Raw genomic sequence first — 18,444 nt, 5'->3', positions numbered from 1 at the left:
CCTCGGTGTCCAGGAGGCTGGCGGCTAAAGGGAACTGAGAGGTCCCCTGGCTGGTGCTTCTCAAAGCCTGGTGGTGGGCTGGTTAAGCATGTGATTCCTGGGATTTACTGAATTAGCTTCTCTATGTGTTAGGCCTTAGAAGCTGAATTTTTATTAAGATCCACAAATGATTCTGATCTTTATTAAAGTTTGAGGGCCCTTGATTTAGTCCAGCCCTTGGTGTTCCCTGGAAGTGAGACCGGAAGCCCAGAAGGTAAAGCAACACACCTAGGGTCACAGAGCTAATTGATGGCAAAGCTCACATACACACTCTATTGCTCCTGACCCTCAGAGCAGTACTCTTTCCATTGGAACATGTTGGCAGCCTTTTCACTTGTTTCCCTTGCCCCTAAAGTGAAAGTCTGCAACTGTGATTCATTCCCGCATCTTGCTGGGACCTTGTCTTTCCTGAGGATGCTCTGGTCACAGCCTCTGTCAGCTGAGGATCAGGGGAAGAAGGAAGAAAGGATAAGATCTAGTCAATAGTTCCCTTCTGAGCCTTTAATAACAGGGATAGGATTATACCTATAATCGAGCATTTGCTGTGTACCAAACACTGTATTAAGTCCTTTCCATGCACTAGCGCAAACCCCATGGAGCAAATAGTAATTAGCCCTACTTTACAGGTGAAGAAACTGAGGCTCACAGAGCAGTCATCATTTGCCCAAGGTCACATGGCTAATTAGTAGCCAAATCTCCGCTGTGTGACCATGACCGTTGTATGGTCCAGTGCAGTGTGAACTGTCATGCACTTTAACTGGACAGGCCTGCAAAAGGGCCCTGAGACCTCAGGAAAGAAAAGAATGCTGGGCAGTGGGATGTGACCGCTACTCTGTATAGAGCTAAGAACCCTCTCAGTCAATACAATGAAAATATTTCTGAAAGGCACTAGCTCAAAAGCTAGCCTTAGAAATTACAATATGAGAGTAGGTTAAACAGCTTTTTTTCTTTGTCATTCTTAAACGGAAACTCCTGACATCTGCTTGCCCTCTTTCTATTTGGCTCTTTCTTTTGGAAGCAGTGTGTCTTTAGGATTTTTGTGACTTGAGGGATTGGTTATGTTCGGTTCCAACTGAGCCCCTGGTGTGGCTGCAGCATTAGTGGTCCATGGCACGTAGCAGCCGTGGCCTCTTCTGATATCATAGCACATGACTGCCATGATCACCTCCCTCCATTCATTTTCTGGAGCGTCCCCCAGGGACAGGAAAAGAAACTAAAGCAGATCGTTGCCTCAGAGAAGGGACAAGTGTTTCCTGAGCTATGTGGACATGATGGCACAGTATCCTCTTCTAGGTTTACCTCCTAACCATACCTCAGCTTCATCCTTAGAGGAAGGCAGGTAGCGTTTTGAACAACTCACTTAGTAGGACTCCCCAGTCAAATGAAGATGGGCACATGCTTATAGGATAGGAAGGGCTCAGTTTCATACTAGCAGGATTTGGTGTCTAGCAGCTGAAGGTGAGGGGCAACTATAATTTAATTCTGGGCATTCCATCAATCACCAGAGTTTGGGACATTCTGGGATATTTTTGGATAACCCTCTGACCATCATCCTTCTCTTTCAAATCTCAAAGCTTTAGATTAAGTTTGGTTGGGGGTGTGAGGCATAAAATGCTCTTACTAACTCATAATGAAGGGAGTACGTGGAGGTGAGAGGAAGTGGTAAGGGATGGGGGCAGAACGCAGCCTCTGCAAAGCTTTAGAGGACCGTGGGTCTCTGCAAAAGCCCTGGACATGCTGAATGAAAACTGCCTTCCCATGTCCGAGCTGCCTCTCTGCTTCCCAAATGCCGTGTCTGCGGTAACTACAAACTATTTTGTATGCTGCATTAGTGACAGACACTGCCTTAGCCGACACATCATTACAACTGAAATAATGCTGGTATGATGTTCAAGTCCAGTATCCTTTTTAATTATTAAACCAAGGCTGTTGAATGAGTCATTCCACGTACCAGATTTTCCTCCCATGGTTCTATTTCGAGTAACTCGTACCTCCCCTTAGCATGTTCTGCTAACACCTGAGTTGGTTCTTAGCCAGCTACCCATTCTGCAAAGCCTTTGCAGAACAAACAATATTCCCCAGCCTCCAAACACACACAAACTGCATAAAAAACCCAAAACCCATGAAAACTTTATAGTAAGCTCATCAGTAATCCCCAAAGCTGAGGATGCCCAGTTCCCCTCGGCCAGTCCCCAACTTACCAAGTGGTAGAGCGATGAAGAAGGGTAACCAACACAAGATGAACATGCCGACCACAATGCCCAAGGTCTTGGCTGCTTTCTTTTCCCGGGAGAACTTAAAAAGTTTGACAGCTATGGAACTCCTGGGGTTATGGCCCTTGGCCTTGGTACTGCTGAGGGTATCCTCGTGAAAGTTCTTGGAGTGGATCCTCAAGGTCAGCTCCTTGGAGTTGGACATCTCCTTCATGACTCCAGCCTCCAGGTTCTTGGTGGTCCTCTTGGCAACGATGTATACGCGGCAGTACATGACCAGAATGACCACCAGAGGGATGTAGAAGGAGCCCAGGGAGGAGAAGAGGGCGTAGAAGGGTTCTTCAGTGACCCCACATTCCCTGTCATCGTTGGGTGCCGGCTCCTTCCACCCAAGAAGAGGCCCAATGGAGATGACTGTGGACAAGACCCAGACACCAAGGAGCGCCAAGATGGCCTTCCTCCTGGTGACCAGAGATGGGTACTGCAGAGAGTAGCGCACCCCAATGTAGCGGTCGATGGAGATGGCGCACAGGCTCAGAATGGAGGCTGTGCAGCACAGGACGTCCACGGCGGCCCAGATGTCACAGAAGATCCGGCCCAGCACCCAGTAGCCAAGCACCTCCAGGGCAGCAGAGAAGGGCAGAACGGTGAAGCTTAGCAGCAGGTCGGCAATGGCCAGGTTGACGATGAAGTAGTTGGTGGGCGTCCGCAGGTGACGGTTGCAGGCCACAGACAAGATGACTAGGATGTTGCCCACGATGGCAAAGAGGATGAAGGCGCCCAGCACCAGGCCCACGGAGATGGCCCTGGTGATGTCCAGCTGAGGCAGTGTAGAGTTGGTCGAGGTCTGGTTGGGGCCAGTGAAGTTGGCATTTTTCAACTCTCCCCAGTGGGCAGGTGCTGATGTGTTGTGGCCGGTGTCCAGATCGGGATTCATTTTAGAGTCCGCCCTCCATAGCCAGCGGGGTGACAGGGCTCAGAAGGCTGCGGGGAAGGCTCTTCAGCTAGCTGCCCTGAAACTTTGCTTCCCCCGTGGTCTTCTTCCCAGAGGTGCCCTCCTGGCGAGAAGTCATCTCCCCCGGGCAGCCCAGCCCGGCAGCACGTCTCCTGCCTGCACCGAGCCGCTCGCTCGCCTGTCAGAGGGAGGAGGAGGAGAGAAGGGACGAGGCGGCAGCTCCAAGTTTAATGGTCCACGTCAGGCGCGCCAGGCCGGGCTCGCGGGGAGCGGCGGGGAGCAGAGGGTGGCGGGGCAGGGGGCGCCCGGCTCTGCCCGGTCCGCGGCGGGTCTGCGGACAGCGGCGCCTCCGCCCAGCCAGCGCCGAGGAGGGTCTGCTTTCAATGAGCCGCCTCTGGGCTGACTGCACGGCGGTGACATCAGGCGGGGGAGCCCGGCGCCCTGACTCCGCGCGGCACTAGGGGGCAATGCGGGTCCAGCGAAGGCTCCCGCTGCCCCGACGCCGCCACCCAGGAGAGCTCCGAGGCCGGCTGCGCCCCCGCCGCCCCCGGGGGGCAAGCCGGTAGGGTGTGCAGTGAGGGGGGCGGGGTAGGGCGAGCTCAGCGTGGGGATTCCCCCTGCCCTCCATTCCTCCCCAACCCCCCACCCCGAGTGGCCCTCTGGGGTTCTTTTGCCTCCTGTTCACCGCGCAGTTTGAAAATGGGGGTAGGGGTGCTTGTTTTTAATGAGGGGGGTCTGGAGTGAGCTATGCAACTTGCGTGGAACCTAAAACAGGCAGAATTCGATGGTTAAGCAGGTTAGAGGGCCTTGAGTCAGGTCTGAGACCAACCCCCATCCTTACCTCCCTGTGCAGCCTTTCTGGTGGAAAGCTTCTTGTCATTCATTCATTCGCTCACTCACTCATTCATTAAACAGGTTGTTAATCGGGCGTCCACTGTCTGCCCTGGGTTCTCTTCTAGGTGCTGTGGGTATAGCAACTGAACCAAGTAGATAAAGACCCCTCTGTCCTTGGGGAGCATATATTCTAGTGGGAGGAGACCGACAAATAAGTCGGCAAATTTTGAGATGTGCCCTAGGTGGACAGGTGTAACAGAAAATAAAGCAAGGTTGGGGAAATGGAATGGTTTGGGGGCACATTTGAAATTTTATCTGGGTGCTCAGGATTTTACTGAAGTGATGTTTGAGTCACGACCTGAAAGAAATGGCAACAAACTGTAGGCTATCTGGGGATGGCAGTGGGGGTGGGGGAAGGGCAGCGACTAGGAGAATCCATATTATTTGTTGATTTTTTCCCCCCTTTCTGCCTGATATCCATGTTGGACACTCAGCTATAGGGACACACTCTCCAAGGTGGATGAATGGTACCTAGGAGAGAAGGTGTGGCTAAGGATGCTGAGGGAGAGCCTCATGTTAGTTAACATTTATCCATATGTCCCAGTCCCAGACAGCGTGCTAAGTACTTTTCCTATTTTCTCACAACACTAGGAAAGATAGACTGTTCTCATAACCATTTCATTCTGCAGATGGGATGCTAAGGTGCAGCAAAATTGAACTCTTTGCCTATGTTCACACGGCCATCAAGCAGAGAATTTGGGAGCTGAACTCAAATGCACCTCTACCCAAAGTTGAGCCCTTAGCTGCTATGTCACTCTTTTCCTCCAGAAGAAAGAAGGGGGTGAATCCCACCCCCAGCTTTATTGAGATATAACTGACATATAACATTATGTAAGTTGATTTGAGACCCTTATAAATTGAAAAATGATTACTATCATACTGTTAGCTAATACCTCCAACATATCACATAATTACCATTTCTTTTTTTGTGGTGAGACATTTAAAATCTGCTCTCTTGGCAACTTTCAAGTATATAATATAGTATTACTACAATCACCATACTGTACATTAGATCCTCAGAACTTATTCATCTTATAACTGGAAGTTTGTACATTTTGACCAACATCTCCCCACCTGGTCCTTCTCTGCCAACCCATGGTAACCACTACTTAACTCTGTTTCTATGAATTTTTTAAAAGATTCATATATAAGTGATATCATGTAGTATCTGCCTTTCTCTGTGTGACTTATTTCACTTAGCACAATGCCCTCAAGTTTTATCCACGTTGTTGCAAATGGCGGGATTTCTTTCTTTATCTTGGCTGAATAATACTCCATTGTGTATATATATCAATCTTCTTCATCCATCCATCAGTTGGTGGACACTTATTTCCAAATGTTGGCTCTTGTGGATAATGCTGCATTGAACATGGGGGTACAGATATCTCTTTGAGATCCTGTCTTCATTTGCTTTGGATATATACCCAGAAGCAGGATTGCTGGGTGATATAGTAGCTCTATTTTTAATTCTTTGAGGAACCTCCTTATTGTTTTCTATAACAACTATACCAATTTACATTTGAGATAAATGTTAATTGATTGTTATAGATAGAGCTATCTTCGAAATAGTCAACTTTGGGATCCGAGCCACTAGTGGTGGGAAGAAACTTACATTTATTGAGTTTCCACTGATAGTCAAGCATTTACTCAATTTCTTTTATTCTTCACGACAACCTTTAAGAGAATCATACCATGCTCCACTGAAAGTTGAGAAAACCATGATTCAGAGAAGGTTAGTGGATTCCTGAGGTTGTATGGCTAGCAGACATGCAGCAGAGCAATGGGTAGTGATAGCTGGAGATTGAGAAGTAAAGCCTATGCTTTCCTTTATTCTCATCCAGAATCCTGCATCTTCCTACTTCCTGCCCTTGATAATCAGTATAGCCTGGTGTTCAGGGATGGGGAACCGGGAAACCACTCAAGATGATTTACACTTCAGTTCTTCATCCTAGAGGTGGGTCCCTAATCGCTTTTGGGGAATATTGTACACCTATCTAAGGATTTACTCTTCTCCCACCAAAATTTACAGACTCTCAAATGCATAAAATATAAAATTTCAAAGGGTTCCCTAAGATTAAGGAATCTGTGGTTGAGAGAACCCTGAAAACACTTTTTCTATTTCAATTAAACTGGCTTAAGATGTCTTTGAAGATTTTAAAATAAGAGATTCACAGGTTTATAGTGATTCAGGTCTTCCAGAGCTGGCAGAACCAGCTCTGAGAACCATTTTCTCATTTTGGAGGTAGTCCAGGAGGTAGAGGAAGTTGGTGAACTCCCGTAACTACTCAGGTGCAGAGCTGGTTCTCAAACTCCATTTCCCTGGCCCACAGAGCAGAGGGAAGCCACACATGGAAGCTACTCATGACTTATACAGTGAGATGTGAGATGAGGACAACTCAGGCAGGCCTCTGCCAGGGCTCCTTGTGAAGAGAAGAGACTGTCCTTTGTCTTGGGTGGCTCATGTACTAATCTGTCTGGAGATAGGGCCTGAGCTAGACGGTCTTTTGAGGTTTTCTAGTTTCCAGTGGTCAGATTCCTTTGCTGGATAAAGTGGCCTCTGACAGCAACCTTGCTGCCGCCTTGTCCCATGCATCATCCATAGTGGGGTGGGAGCGGGGTCTCATACACTCAGCTCCCATCATCTTCATGTATCTTCAAGTCTAGGATGATGGCACTTCTCTTGAACTGGTTTACTCCCAAGGCAGAGTGGGAGGAGGAAGAGAATGCCAGTAAGTCGGTAGAAAGCTGGCGATTAGCACAAAGTCAGGGATGTGGGAGGGAAAGAGTGGGGCAAATGAGGAGCAAGTTTGAAGTCCACATTTTGATTGTGGTGGCCCATTTCCCACTTCCCTGGGCATTAATTTTACCAGCTATTGAGCAGCCAGCAACACACACTGAATTTACAGAGACTGTGTCTACATAATCACAGTAACCAGCTGCAGTGTGAAAACTTAGCCTATCTGACATTTTTCTACAGTGGCAAAAGGCCAGGAAAAAAAAAAAAAAAGAGCAAGTATGAGATACAGATTTGGTTTATACTTGTTACAAAAGAAGATAGTTTGTTACCTAATTGAGAACTTATGGCTTGATTTAGGTGTCCGGATGTGGATTTCAGACACGCTGTCATTTATCAGCATCTTTCACGAAAGCAAAACACACATCCCATCATAAGGCAAACAGGGATTAGCCTTAACAGGAGCCATGTACCTGGACTCCACTAAGCACCGTGTTCATGACCCGCTGCTCCTTTCCTCCCTTCACTGGAGACGCCTCTTAACCCCTCTGGCTGATATTTGACCCACGGAATTGACCATTTGTTTAGGTGTCACAGGGATATTTCATTTTCTTGGTACTCCCCGGGGCAATGCCAGGCACAGAGCTCTGACTCACTCAAGGCTCAGGGAAGAAGAACCTTTTCATTATCCATCTGATTACATTAGAAACCTCTGATGTTGCAAACTCCCATTTCTGTGGGCCCTCTAGGAGAAGATGCCACTGCGTTTCACCTGTGGGGAGACCAAGGCTGTGGGAAATTCAGAGATCTGCTTAGAGACCTGTGGGAAGAGACCTCTCAACTGTGGTCATGCACTTTTGCATGGTACTCCCTCTCCACCTCTCTCCAGTTTTTGGTTCAGCCAGCCATACAACAGGAGCACCTACTCTGTGTAAGGCATCATGCTAGGCACTGTGGGTGAATCAAGTTGAATCAAATCAAGCAAATAATAACCTAGAGTGAGCTAAGTGCCTTAGGAGATGATGATGATGGTAAAGCACCCTTCAGAGAGGACCTACTCTGTGGCAGGCACTGTTTTAGGTACTCTGTGTGCACTTACTCAAATCTTTACAACAATGCAAGGTGGGAAATATCTCCTTTTACATATGAGGATACTGAGGTTCAGAGAGGTCCTGTGACATGGCCAAACCCATTCAGTGAATAAGCGGCATGAGTGTTCAAAGCATTATTGTCTGGCTCCAAAGCTTGCATCATTCTCTCTGCATCAGATTGAGATTAAAAAAAAAAAAAAGGGAGCAGAAGGTTCAGTGTTAGCCCTGAAGGAAATTAGAAGATAGAATGTGATCAGGCTCCTGAGCGAGGCAGAGGTCAGGCAAGGGACGGCATGGCAGAGCTGTCTGGGTGAAAAGGTTCTGTAGAGGAGCTCCTTGGGTCAGGCTTTCCTGCCTCCCAGGACAGCACTCAGTCTGCTGAAGATCTAAGAGCCAACTTGGTGACTAATCCTGCTTCCTTTATTTAGTAGCTGCTAATGTGACCTTGGGCAGGCTAGTAAAGTAACTAAGTCTGAACACTGCCACCAAACAGACCAGGGTTTATGTCCCAGGCCCATTAATTTATTAGTTGTGTGTCCTTGGACAAGTCACTTAACCACTCTGAGCTGTGGTTTTCTCATCTGTGACATGAAGATCATAATAGTGCCTATCTCAGAGGACTGAAGTGGGGATTAAATGTGATACTGTGTCGAGCGCCTAGCACAGTGTAATAGTCTATCAGCCAGGAGTTTTAGTGCTTACCATGTGCTAGAGTAGACACTGTGCCCCAAATGCCTTATGTACATTTTCTGGTTTAATTCTGATAATAATATTATAAATGCTGTTATTATTGACATTGTAGAGATGAGCAAACTCAGTCTCAGAGTGGTTGCCCAAGGCGACAGCTGGCAGGTGGCACAGCTGGAATACAGAGTACTCAGTAAATGAAACTTAGAATGAAAAAAGAATTGGAGGTGTGAGGCCCCTGCTTCATGAGGTACGCTAGGGTCTCTGGGGACCTGAAGAAGGATTTCTGTCCGGACTGTGGTCCAGGAGGGAGAGGAGAAGCACCCTTTCTTCTGAGCAGGAGACACTGGCTGCTGTCGAGGCATCCTGTACCTCCAAAGTCAGCAGGTCAGAGGCTCCTGGGAGTGAGGGATTTCAACTCCCTCGGAGAAAACTTGCTTTTCTCTCTGGTGATTATAGTTTGTCAGTCTTTGGTGAGCAACGATTTCCCCAGCCCAAATATTCTAGTTGCACTACATCTCCTGGTAAGTGAGTGAGAGAGAGAGAGAGAGAGAGAGAGAGAGAGAGAGAGAGAGAGAGAGAGAGAGGGAGAGAGAGAGAGAGAGAGAGAGAGCGAGCTCAGAGCAGCCCTTTGCAGTAAGTTGGTGAAGATTAATTGCCAAGTCACCAGGGGCTAAAATCACATCACATGGTCCAGGAGAGCCCAGGAGCGCTGAACTGGGAGGGGCAGGGTGGGGTTTAAGGGGGTCAAAGCACAGAGTGTGAAAAGCCTATTGGGTCTGGAACCAAGAAAGTGTCCTTTCTTCCTTAAGGGGAGCGCATGCCGTTTTCTTGAGAGATTCTGGTTGTGCCATTATCATCCATGGGCTTTGCCCATCACTTTGTTTAGAAATCTGTGGTGGCCCCCACATTTCTCAAGAAATGGTCTTTGGGTTGCAGTCTGGTTTAAAAGCAGGCACACAGCTGTGTTTGCACCATGCTCTTCACAAGACAGATGTATTAACAGTTGTCCACATCAGGTGTCAATGGAGATTTTGCTGGAGCTAAAGCTAGTCTGAGCTGCTTTGTATTGCCACTGCCAGGATTTACTTTTTTTTTTCTCCCTGAGCAATGGGTTTGCTTTCTTTCTTTTTTGATGTGGGTGTGTGTCTATATAATTTCATTTATTTATTTTTGGCTGTGCTGGGTCTTCGTTGCTGCGGGGGCTTTTGTCTAGTTGTGGCAAGCGAGAGCTACTCTCTAGGTGCAGTGTGCAGGCTTCTCATTGTGGTGGCTTCTCTTGTTGCAGAGCACAGGCCCTAGGAGGCGTGGGCTCAGTAGTTGCGGTTCCTGGGCTCTAGAGAACAGGCTCAATAGTTGCAGCACACAGGCTTAGCTGTTCCATGGCCTGTGGGATCTTCCCAGACCAGGGATTGAACTCGTGTTTCCTGCACTGGCAGGCGGATTCTTCACCACTGAACCACCAGGAATTCCCAGGATTTACTTTCTAACCACACTTGTTGACATTGTCAAACACGACAAAACAAAAGTTATGGGAACAAGCTCTGTACAGCTGACTTTTCAAGGCATTGGTCCCTTTGGGCTCCACTGCTAGAATCAGGACCCAGACTTCTGAAATGTCAGACTCAGAAGGACCCTACGGATCATCTGGTCCAGGGTCAGCAAAGCATAATCCCATGGACCAAATCTAGCCTTGAACCTATTTTTGTACATAAAGTTTTATGGAACACAGCCATGCCTGTTCACTTGGGTATGTCTCTGGGTGCTTTCATGGTACCATGACAGAGTTGTGGAGCTGTAACAGAGACAGGCTGTCTTGCAAAACCTAAAATATCTGCTCTCTGACCCATTACAGAAAATATCTGTTGCATACTTTGTAAACACTGTTGCATCAAATGTTTATTTAGTCTCACTCTCTTATTTTACATGCAGGGATACAAAGGTCCAGAAAGGGGGAGGGATTTACTTAGGGCAGAACCAGCATCCATAGCTTGAAGGTTTGACTCCTCCCCCATGGCTTTTTATGCCACTGAGGTCATCAATTCCTGCAGCTTGGCATGGACTCAGAGTTTGAATCCTAGCTTTGGTTGACCAGATGTGTGATCTTGGGCAAGCTACCTAAACTCTTTCAGCCTTCGTTTTTTTCATCTGAGACTTGAGAATAATGCTTTCTATTTCTTGAGATAATGCACAGCAACATAGGTGGTTGCAAGAACTAAGGGAACTATAGTCTGTAATGATTTAGCCTGGGACTTGGCTCATAAAAAACACTCATCCCAAAACAGCACTACTATTATATTGATGTCCTCTGTAATATCGAGCTTCCCGGTGGTGCTAGTAATAAAGAATTCTCCTGGCAGTGCAGGAGACGTAAGAAACACGGGCTCGATCCTTGGGTCAGGAAGATCTGCTAGAAAAGGACACAGCACCTCACCCCAGTATTCTTGCCTGGAGAATCCCATGGGCAGAAGAGCCTGGCAGGCTGCAGTCCATAGGGTTCTACAGAGTTGGACATGACTGAAGCCACTTAGCACGCCTGTTATTTTATATGCATTAATCTTATTCCTTGCCCTCACTCCAAATTTCAAAAGAAAAATTGATATCCCTTCCCAGGTGTTCTTCATCTTTTTGGGTCCTAGACCTTATTGAGAATCTACTGAAAGCAGTGGATACATTGCTTTACTCCACACTTTTTCTGAATCCCTAGTAGGGGCTCCTTCAGTGACAAATTCTTGGCAGGGCCCCTTGATCAGTTGATTGCCACCCTGTTGCTTCTTATTTTTGTTTGCTCCTGCCAACTTTATCTTGGTGTAACCTCTTTTACTCTTGAGCAACAGAACAAATTCAGTGGTTTACCATTCATTGTGGAGGAGAACTTGCATAGAATAAAGTAAATGGACGCTGGCCTTCTTTGTCCTCCTGAAGTTCACAGTGTAAGATGGATAAAGGAAATGTGCATCTGAGGATGTAGAGAGAATTGTGCCTGACATTGAACAGTAATGTGAGTTAAATAAGGAAACACATAAATATATGACATAGGTCTCGTGTTTCTCTGACTTCCTCTTCTTCCTCTTTTGGGTTCTTTGAACCAAACCATCAAACCTCTTTTGGGGGATTTTCACTTGTGGTGGCCACCAAGTTCAGAAAGGTCTAAAAGAAGTGGTGGGAAACTTTTTCCTTGGGGGCATCTAAAAATTGTATCTGGACAAAGTGTTAGAGCCAAGCTTTGGAGTAGACAGACCGGGCCCCTAGGGAGCAAGGCAAGGAAGTGATGTCATAGAGTGATCTCTGCCTCCTCTGGCAGAGGTGACTGGGCAGGACCCAGGGATTGGGGTGGACATGTTTGGGAAATGTGTGTGAGATCACGTCAGGCCCCGTGGACATGGTGGAGGAGGGAGGCGTGTGAGAAAGAGGCAGTTGGCTTTGCCCATCTCGATCGAGTCCTGAGGAACTCTGGGACAGGAAATGCCCAGCGTTTCTCCACTGTTTACTGGACGCCAGACCCACAGATTTGGAAGGTTGCCTTGGGAGTCATGAAACGATGAAGGGAGAAGGAGGAGGAGCATTGGTTTTCTGCCTCTTGTGGGACTGCCCTGGTAAGTGCTCGGGGATAGGGTATGTGGAAGATTTTGTAGAAACTTCTAGATAGGGGTTTCCCTGGTGGCTCAGACAGTAGTAAAGAATCCACCTGCAACGCGGGAGACCTGGGTTTGATCCCTGGGTTGGGAAGATCCCCTGGGGGATGGCATGGCAACCCACTCCAGTCTTCTTGCCTGGAGAATCCCCATGGACAGAGGAGCCTGGCAGGCTACAGTCCATAGGGTCGCAAAGAGTTGGACATGACTGAGCACACAGCACAGAGCAGTTAGGGCATGGTATGAATTACAAGTTCTTGGAAAAGCTTCCAAATGTCTCCCTAATTCTTTAGAGTACTATCCGTTTAGACATAAGCATTGCCCTCTTCCAATAGCCCTACGTTAATTAACTATGAGTATAGTTACGAATCAAGCCTGTGTCAGGCATAATCTTATTTAACCCTGCAAACAACACTTTTGTAGAAGACATTATTGGCTCCAATTCACAGGTGAGGAAACTGAGGATAAGAGTGATTTATTAACTTGCTCAATATTATTCAGAGATGGGATTAGAACAGATATGGTTTGACTCAAAGGCGGCACTTTTCACCTCTCAGATAACCTGAGTTTGACTGTAGGCTGACCTCACAGATAAAGTGACAGGAATTTCTGGGTATCTCAGCAGGTCAGAGACCTTGGTCAGAGAGACAGAATTTGTTCTGGTCTGTGTGCTACCACACAATGTGGGCCCTTCTCTGGGTGAGATCTGAGGACTGCATCTTTCCTGCTAACCCCTCCCTGGGAACCTCAAGTGAGGGCAAGAGCTTGTATCAGGCTTGAGCCTTACTTCTTCCAAGAAGAAGTATAGGGGACCTGATTTAAAAATTGCCTTGAAGGACTGCAAAAGTTATTGATTTTGTGATGGAAATCAACTGTTTATTTGTCTATCTCAGACAGAGAGACAGAGAGAGCAGACATAGCCTCTTAAGACAGCATGAGAGATATCAGTTAGACCTAAGGAAGTAGCTTATTAAACATCGGATTAAATTCAAGTTGCTGCCATTTCCTAGCTTTGTCACTTTGGGACTTTGTTTAGTTAAGCTTCTGTTTATTTGTAAAATGTGGATTTTAATAATTCTTATGAGGATTAAATGAAACTTTGCCTGGTCCTAGAAAGCTCTCAGCTAGTTATTATTGATGTTTTGTCTATTTTAAAAACATACAACAGGATTCTCAGTATCTAGAACATGTAGGTACAGATTTTTCTAGCTGATCTCTCACTGATACTTTCAACCTCTTACTTGCCAGTTGATATAACTGATTTCTTTTTTCTTCCCTTATAAATACCCCTAAACAAACAGTGGCTGGAAAAACAACATAAATATAAAGGACACTAACATTTGTTGAGAGTTTTCTGTGTGCTAGGCTGGAGTTATGTGCTTTATATGCACTATTTCATTTTAATACAAGCATTTTGGCCAGTAGGTGGAAATAATATACCTGGCCTTTGAAAGGCAACTGGTGAGACTGGCTCTACCACACCTAGAGAGCTCAGGGCCTGCTGGAAATATTTCTTCACACAGAGATGCAAAATGAGGTTGGAGACCACCAGCATGGGTGTTAGTGCCTTGGGGGTGGGTGGGGTATGTGGGTGGTGGGTTCTGTGAGCTTGCTGTGCAGAGGGAAAGGGAAACAGCTTGGCCCAGCAGGCAGGGCAGCCAGTAATTCTTGGTCTCCGGTAGAATCAATGTCAACAGGAGTTTTGCATATCAGACCAAAGAGGCTCACAGACTATAATCCATCACATCAGAGGTGACTATTCATGCCCTAGAAAGGCAGGGAAGGAAGGGGAGACCTATGTGAAACTCCACTGGCTCCCAAAACTTCAGAGAACCAGAGTCATGAGAAGGAAAAGAAGAAGGGAGGGAAAAGGGCAGGGAACAGACCAGTAAATATATATTTTCAAGTAAATCCCAGGAGTGGCGTGGAAGGTGAAAAGAAAAAAAAAAAAAAATTCAGGGACTTCGCTGATGGTCCTGTGGCTAAAATTTTGCACTCCCAATGCAGGGGGCCCTGGTTCTATCCGTGGTCAGGGAACTAGATCCCACATGCCTCATCTAAAGATACCACACACTGCAACAAAGATCAAAGGTCTCATGTGCTGCAAACAAGATCCAGCATAGCCAAGTAAATTAATAAACAAAAATAAATATTAACAAAACACTCATAAACCTTAAAAAAGAAATCAGTCTAAAGCTATTTCCTCTCAGGTCAGTCTGGGGAACTTGTCCCTAAAACAGCTGGACCAACTCCAAGTATAAAAGCTCAGACCTTTTGTTGTTACCTGAAAACTTTAGTAGGTTCCTTTACTCAGTCTGGAGGACTGCCCTCTTTACCTCTTCTTGGTGCTGCTCCACTGGGAACCTAGGAATTTAGAAAGAAATAAAGAGCCACTTAGCAGGTAAAAGTTTGCCTACCCAGATGCTCAAACTTTACTGAGCATAAGAGCCATCTAGAGTAGCCTCAAAATGCAGATCTTGGGACCTAGCCCCAGATACATATATGTAATTTTTTTTTGACTTGTGAGTTAAATTTTATTTAGGAAGATAGCATTTCAGACAGGGCTGAGAAATAGCTCCAAAGAGGTAGAAGGGAAGGTCAGTACATATATGATTTTGGTGAAGGGGGAGTACCTGCAATCAAGCACATATTTTTTTTGCAAAACGTTTCTGTTAGTCACAAGGAGCAGACATCACCATGAAGAATTTTAGTTCTTTTCTAGATATGAGAAGGTATAAGAATTGTAGCCCAAGATACTTTGATCCAGTAGGTATGAGGTGAGGTCCAGGAATTTATATTTTTCACAAGTAACCCATTTTTCATGTGTCTTCTGCTGCAGAAGATCAGAAAACCACATTTTGAGAAATGTCATTTTAGTCCATCATTCCCATTTTACAGAGCATCAGATGGAGGCCCAGAGAGTACAAATGACTTTGCTGAATATCTCATAGGTGGGTTCTTAGAGGGTGTAGGTCTTAACCTTAGATTGTCTGCATACCAGTACTACTAGTCTTGCTTTGGCTAGACCCATTAAAAATGACTCGTCTCCACTTGCTGTGGTTTATTCCTTGCCAGGGGCCCATGGTTCTTCACATCTCAAGTCAGGGGTCAATTCCTCAGGGAAGATTGTCTTTCCCCTCCCCACCCTAGTCTAGGTACTGTTCCTTTTTTCTCTGCTCTCAGAAAACCACATCTCTCTCCTTCATGGCATTCCCCCTGGTTTGTGTTTTATACTCACACCTTCATGTGATTATTGAATCAATATCTGCCTCTCTCTCTAGATTTCAGACTCAATGAGAGCAGGCACATTGTTTCTTTTTGCTCATCTGGGGAGCCAGTACACCGTCTGATGGATCCTATGTGCTCAATAAATATTTATTAGATGAGTAATAGAATGAATGAGTGAGTGAAAAGGGCAGGTTGATTTCAGCCTTAACTGAAACTCAAAATAAGGAAAACTTTCTTCCTTCAATGGACTTTCTCTAGACATTTTTTTTTGTTCTTGTTTTTGACCCACTTTTTTGATCCCAACATCTAATCCCATCCCTAAAACCAGAGCTTCTTGTAGGCAAAATTGTGTAGAAGGAAGTTTGATCTGTTTGATTGTCTTTCTTTTACTCTTTCTATTTTTCCAGTGAATTTTGGGTTGGAAATCCACTCTCCTCCTGCCATCTTCCCTTCCGTTCAACTCTAACCCTTGTCCAAGATCCCAGTGCTCTCTGACAGGTGTGAGGTGATATCTCACTGTGGTTTTGATTTGCATTTCTCTGATGATTAGTGATCCTGAACATCTTTTCATGTGTCTGTTGGCCATTTGTATGACTTCTTTGGAAGAATAGCTATTTAGGTCCTCTGCCCACTTTTAAATTGGGTTGTTTATTTTCTTGATATTGAGTTGTGTTGGTTCTTTGTATATTTTGGATATTAATCTCTTACTGGATAGATTGTTTGCCAATATATTTTCCTATTCAGTAGGCTGCCTTTTTATTTTACTGATAGTCTTTGCTGTGCAAAAAGCTTTTAGTTTGATATAGTCCCATGTGTTTATTTTTGCTTTTGTTTTCCATCAAAAAGACAACAAATACGTGTTGGCAAGGATGTAGAGAAAAGGGAACCCTCTTGTGCTATTGGTAGAAATGTAAATTGGTGCATCCACCATGGAAAACAGAATGGATCTTCATAAAAAATTAAAAATAAAATTGCCATATAATCCAGCAATTGCACTTCTGGGTATTTACCCAAAGAAAACAAAAATGCTAATTAGAAAAGATATATGCACTCCAATGTTCATTGCAGCATTATTTACAATAGCCAAGATACAGAAGTAATTTAAGTGCCCATAGATAGAATGGATAAAGATGTGATATATGTATACACACAAACACACACCCAGTGGGAAATTACTCATCTAATAAGAAAAGGAAATCTTGTCATTTGTAACAACATGGATGGATCTAGAGTATATTATGCTCAGTGAAATAAATCAGATAGAAAAAGACACTGCATGATCTCATGTATATGTGGAATCTAAAAACCAAACCAAACCAAAGGAAAACAGACTAATAGGTATTGAGGAGAAACAGAATGAAGAGAGATGACAGGGTAGACAAAATAGGAGAAAGGGATTAAGAGGTACAAATCTCCAGTGATAAAATAAACAAGTCACAGGGATGTAATATCCAACATAAGGAATATGGTCAGTACTGAAGTAATGACTCTGTATGGGGACAGATGGTTGCTAGCCTTATTGTGGTGATCATTTCATAATGGATGTAAATGACAAATCATTATGGAGCATACCTGAAACTAACATAATATTGTACAGCCACTGTATTTCAATAAAAATAAAATTCCCAGTGCTCTCAGATTGCTTCCAGACACCCCTAATCCTGACCTTTCTAACCTGCTCCTGATCAAAGTCTACCTGTCCAATGTCCTATTTCCTGAATCCCCTGTGCATAGCAGGACAACTCTTTAAAGTGACAGCTTCCTGTCAACAGTGGATAATCACCTAATCTGTTGTTCCTTATCCTCCAGTTTAATGTGATCATCATTCTCTTAACCTAGGAGCTGGTCAAACCTTTGATATTAGGAATAATCCTCTATGGAGCCCAAAAAGCAGTGATAGGAGGAGGTTTCTAATGATCAGCAAGTGTTTATCGAGCCCTGTGTTAGGGTCTGAGGGACATATGAAGATGAACAAAGAGCATTTCTTCCTCCCAAGGATCTTTATGGGAAGGCAAGCATTCAATAACGGTGCAGGAGACTTTAGTATTTAGTTGCTTGTAGAATAAATGATGGTAACAACATTATGAGTTTAAATCAGATGATGTGTATAACACACTTTGTATTAGGCCAGACACATAGTAGGCCCAGTCAGTAATGTTAATTCTTCTCTCTTAGGGATGGAGAGATTTCTCAGGGCTGGAGTCAGCTAACTGGTCTCCACTGAGGAGGGCACTCTTTTAGTAGCTCTGGGAGCATCTTCAACTTCTGAAGAAACTCTCTCAACTACATAAATGTGCCCATTTTTATTCAGAACTGATTTCTATTAAGCAATAATTACAGAAAAAGAATATATATATATATATATATTTATACAGTTGAATCACTGAATGGCTTTGCTATATACATGAAACTAACTCAATGCAGTAAGTCTACTTCAGTTAAAAAATTTTACAAACAATCAAAAACAAACCAAACTTCCCTGATAATCCAGTGGCTAAGAATCTGCCGATGCAGGGGACACTGGGTAGATGTCCACAGGCCTGGGAGCAACGAAGCCTGTGTGCCACGACTACTGAAGCCCACTTACCCTGCAGCCCGTTCTCTGCAACAAGAGAAGCCACTGCGACAAGAAGCCCATGAACCGCAATGAAGAGTAGCCCCTGCTTGCTGCAACTAGAGGAAGTAGCAGTTGGTTCCAGAACACTGGGGGTCAGGAGAGGGGCTGAGGAGGAGTGTAGGGGTCAAGACAGAAGTGTTTGCAGTCAGCCCTGGCCTTCTGTATCCACAGATCAATTGGGGATTGTGTAGTTATGTTACATAGTACATATTCACTGAAAAAAAAATCTGTGTACGAGTATCCACAGAGCTCAAAGCTGTGTTGTTTGAGGGTCTCTTCACATTCAGGCGGATCTCCTAGGACCCAGCGGATCTGCACCTTTTCACTTGCTGTATGTACACAGAAGGGGAG

At 45.2% G+C, this 18,444-nt stretch overlaps 1 protein-coding gene across 1 annotated transcript in view; it reads right to left on the bottom strand.

The window, feature by feature from the left end:
- The window catches only part of ADRA1B (adrenoceptor alpha 1B), a 58,587-nt gene extending 55,158 nt beyond the window's left edge, over window positions 1-3,429 (bottom strand). Inside the window, exon 1 of the mRNA XM_068980327.1 lies at window positions 2,241-3,429. Coding sequence (XP_068836428.1) covers window positions 2,241-3,189 — 949 coding nt within the window. The 5' untranslated portion in view covers window positions 3,190-3,429. The remainder of the gene's footprint in view (window positions 1-2,240) is intronic.
- Window positions 3,430-18,444: the final 15,015 nt, after the last annotated feature.

This window comes from Capricornis sumatraensis, chromosome 9 (genome assembly GCF_032405125.1).
Source record: "Capricornis sumatraensis isolate serow.1 chromosome 9, serow.2, whole genome shotgun sequence".
NCBI lineage: Eukaryota > Metazoa > Chordata > Mammalia > Artiodactyla > Bovidae > Capricornis > Capricornis sumatraensis.
Note: the sequence above shows the minus strand (reverse complement) of the source record. Positions and strands in the feature narration are given on the sequence as shown.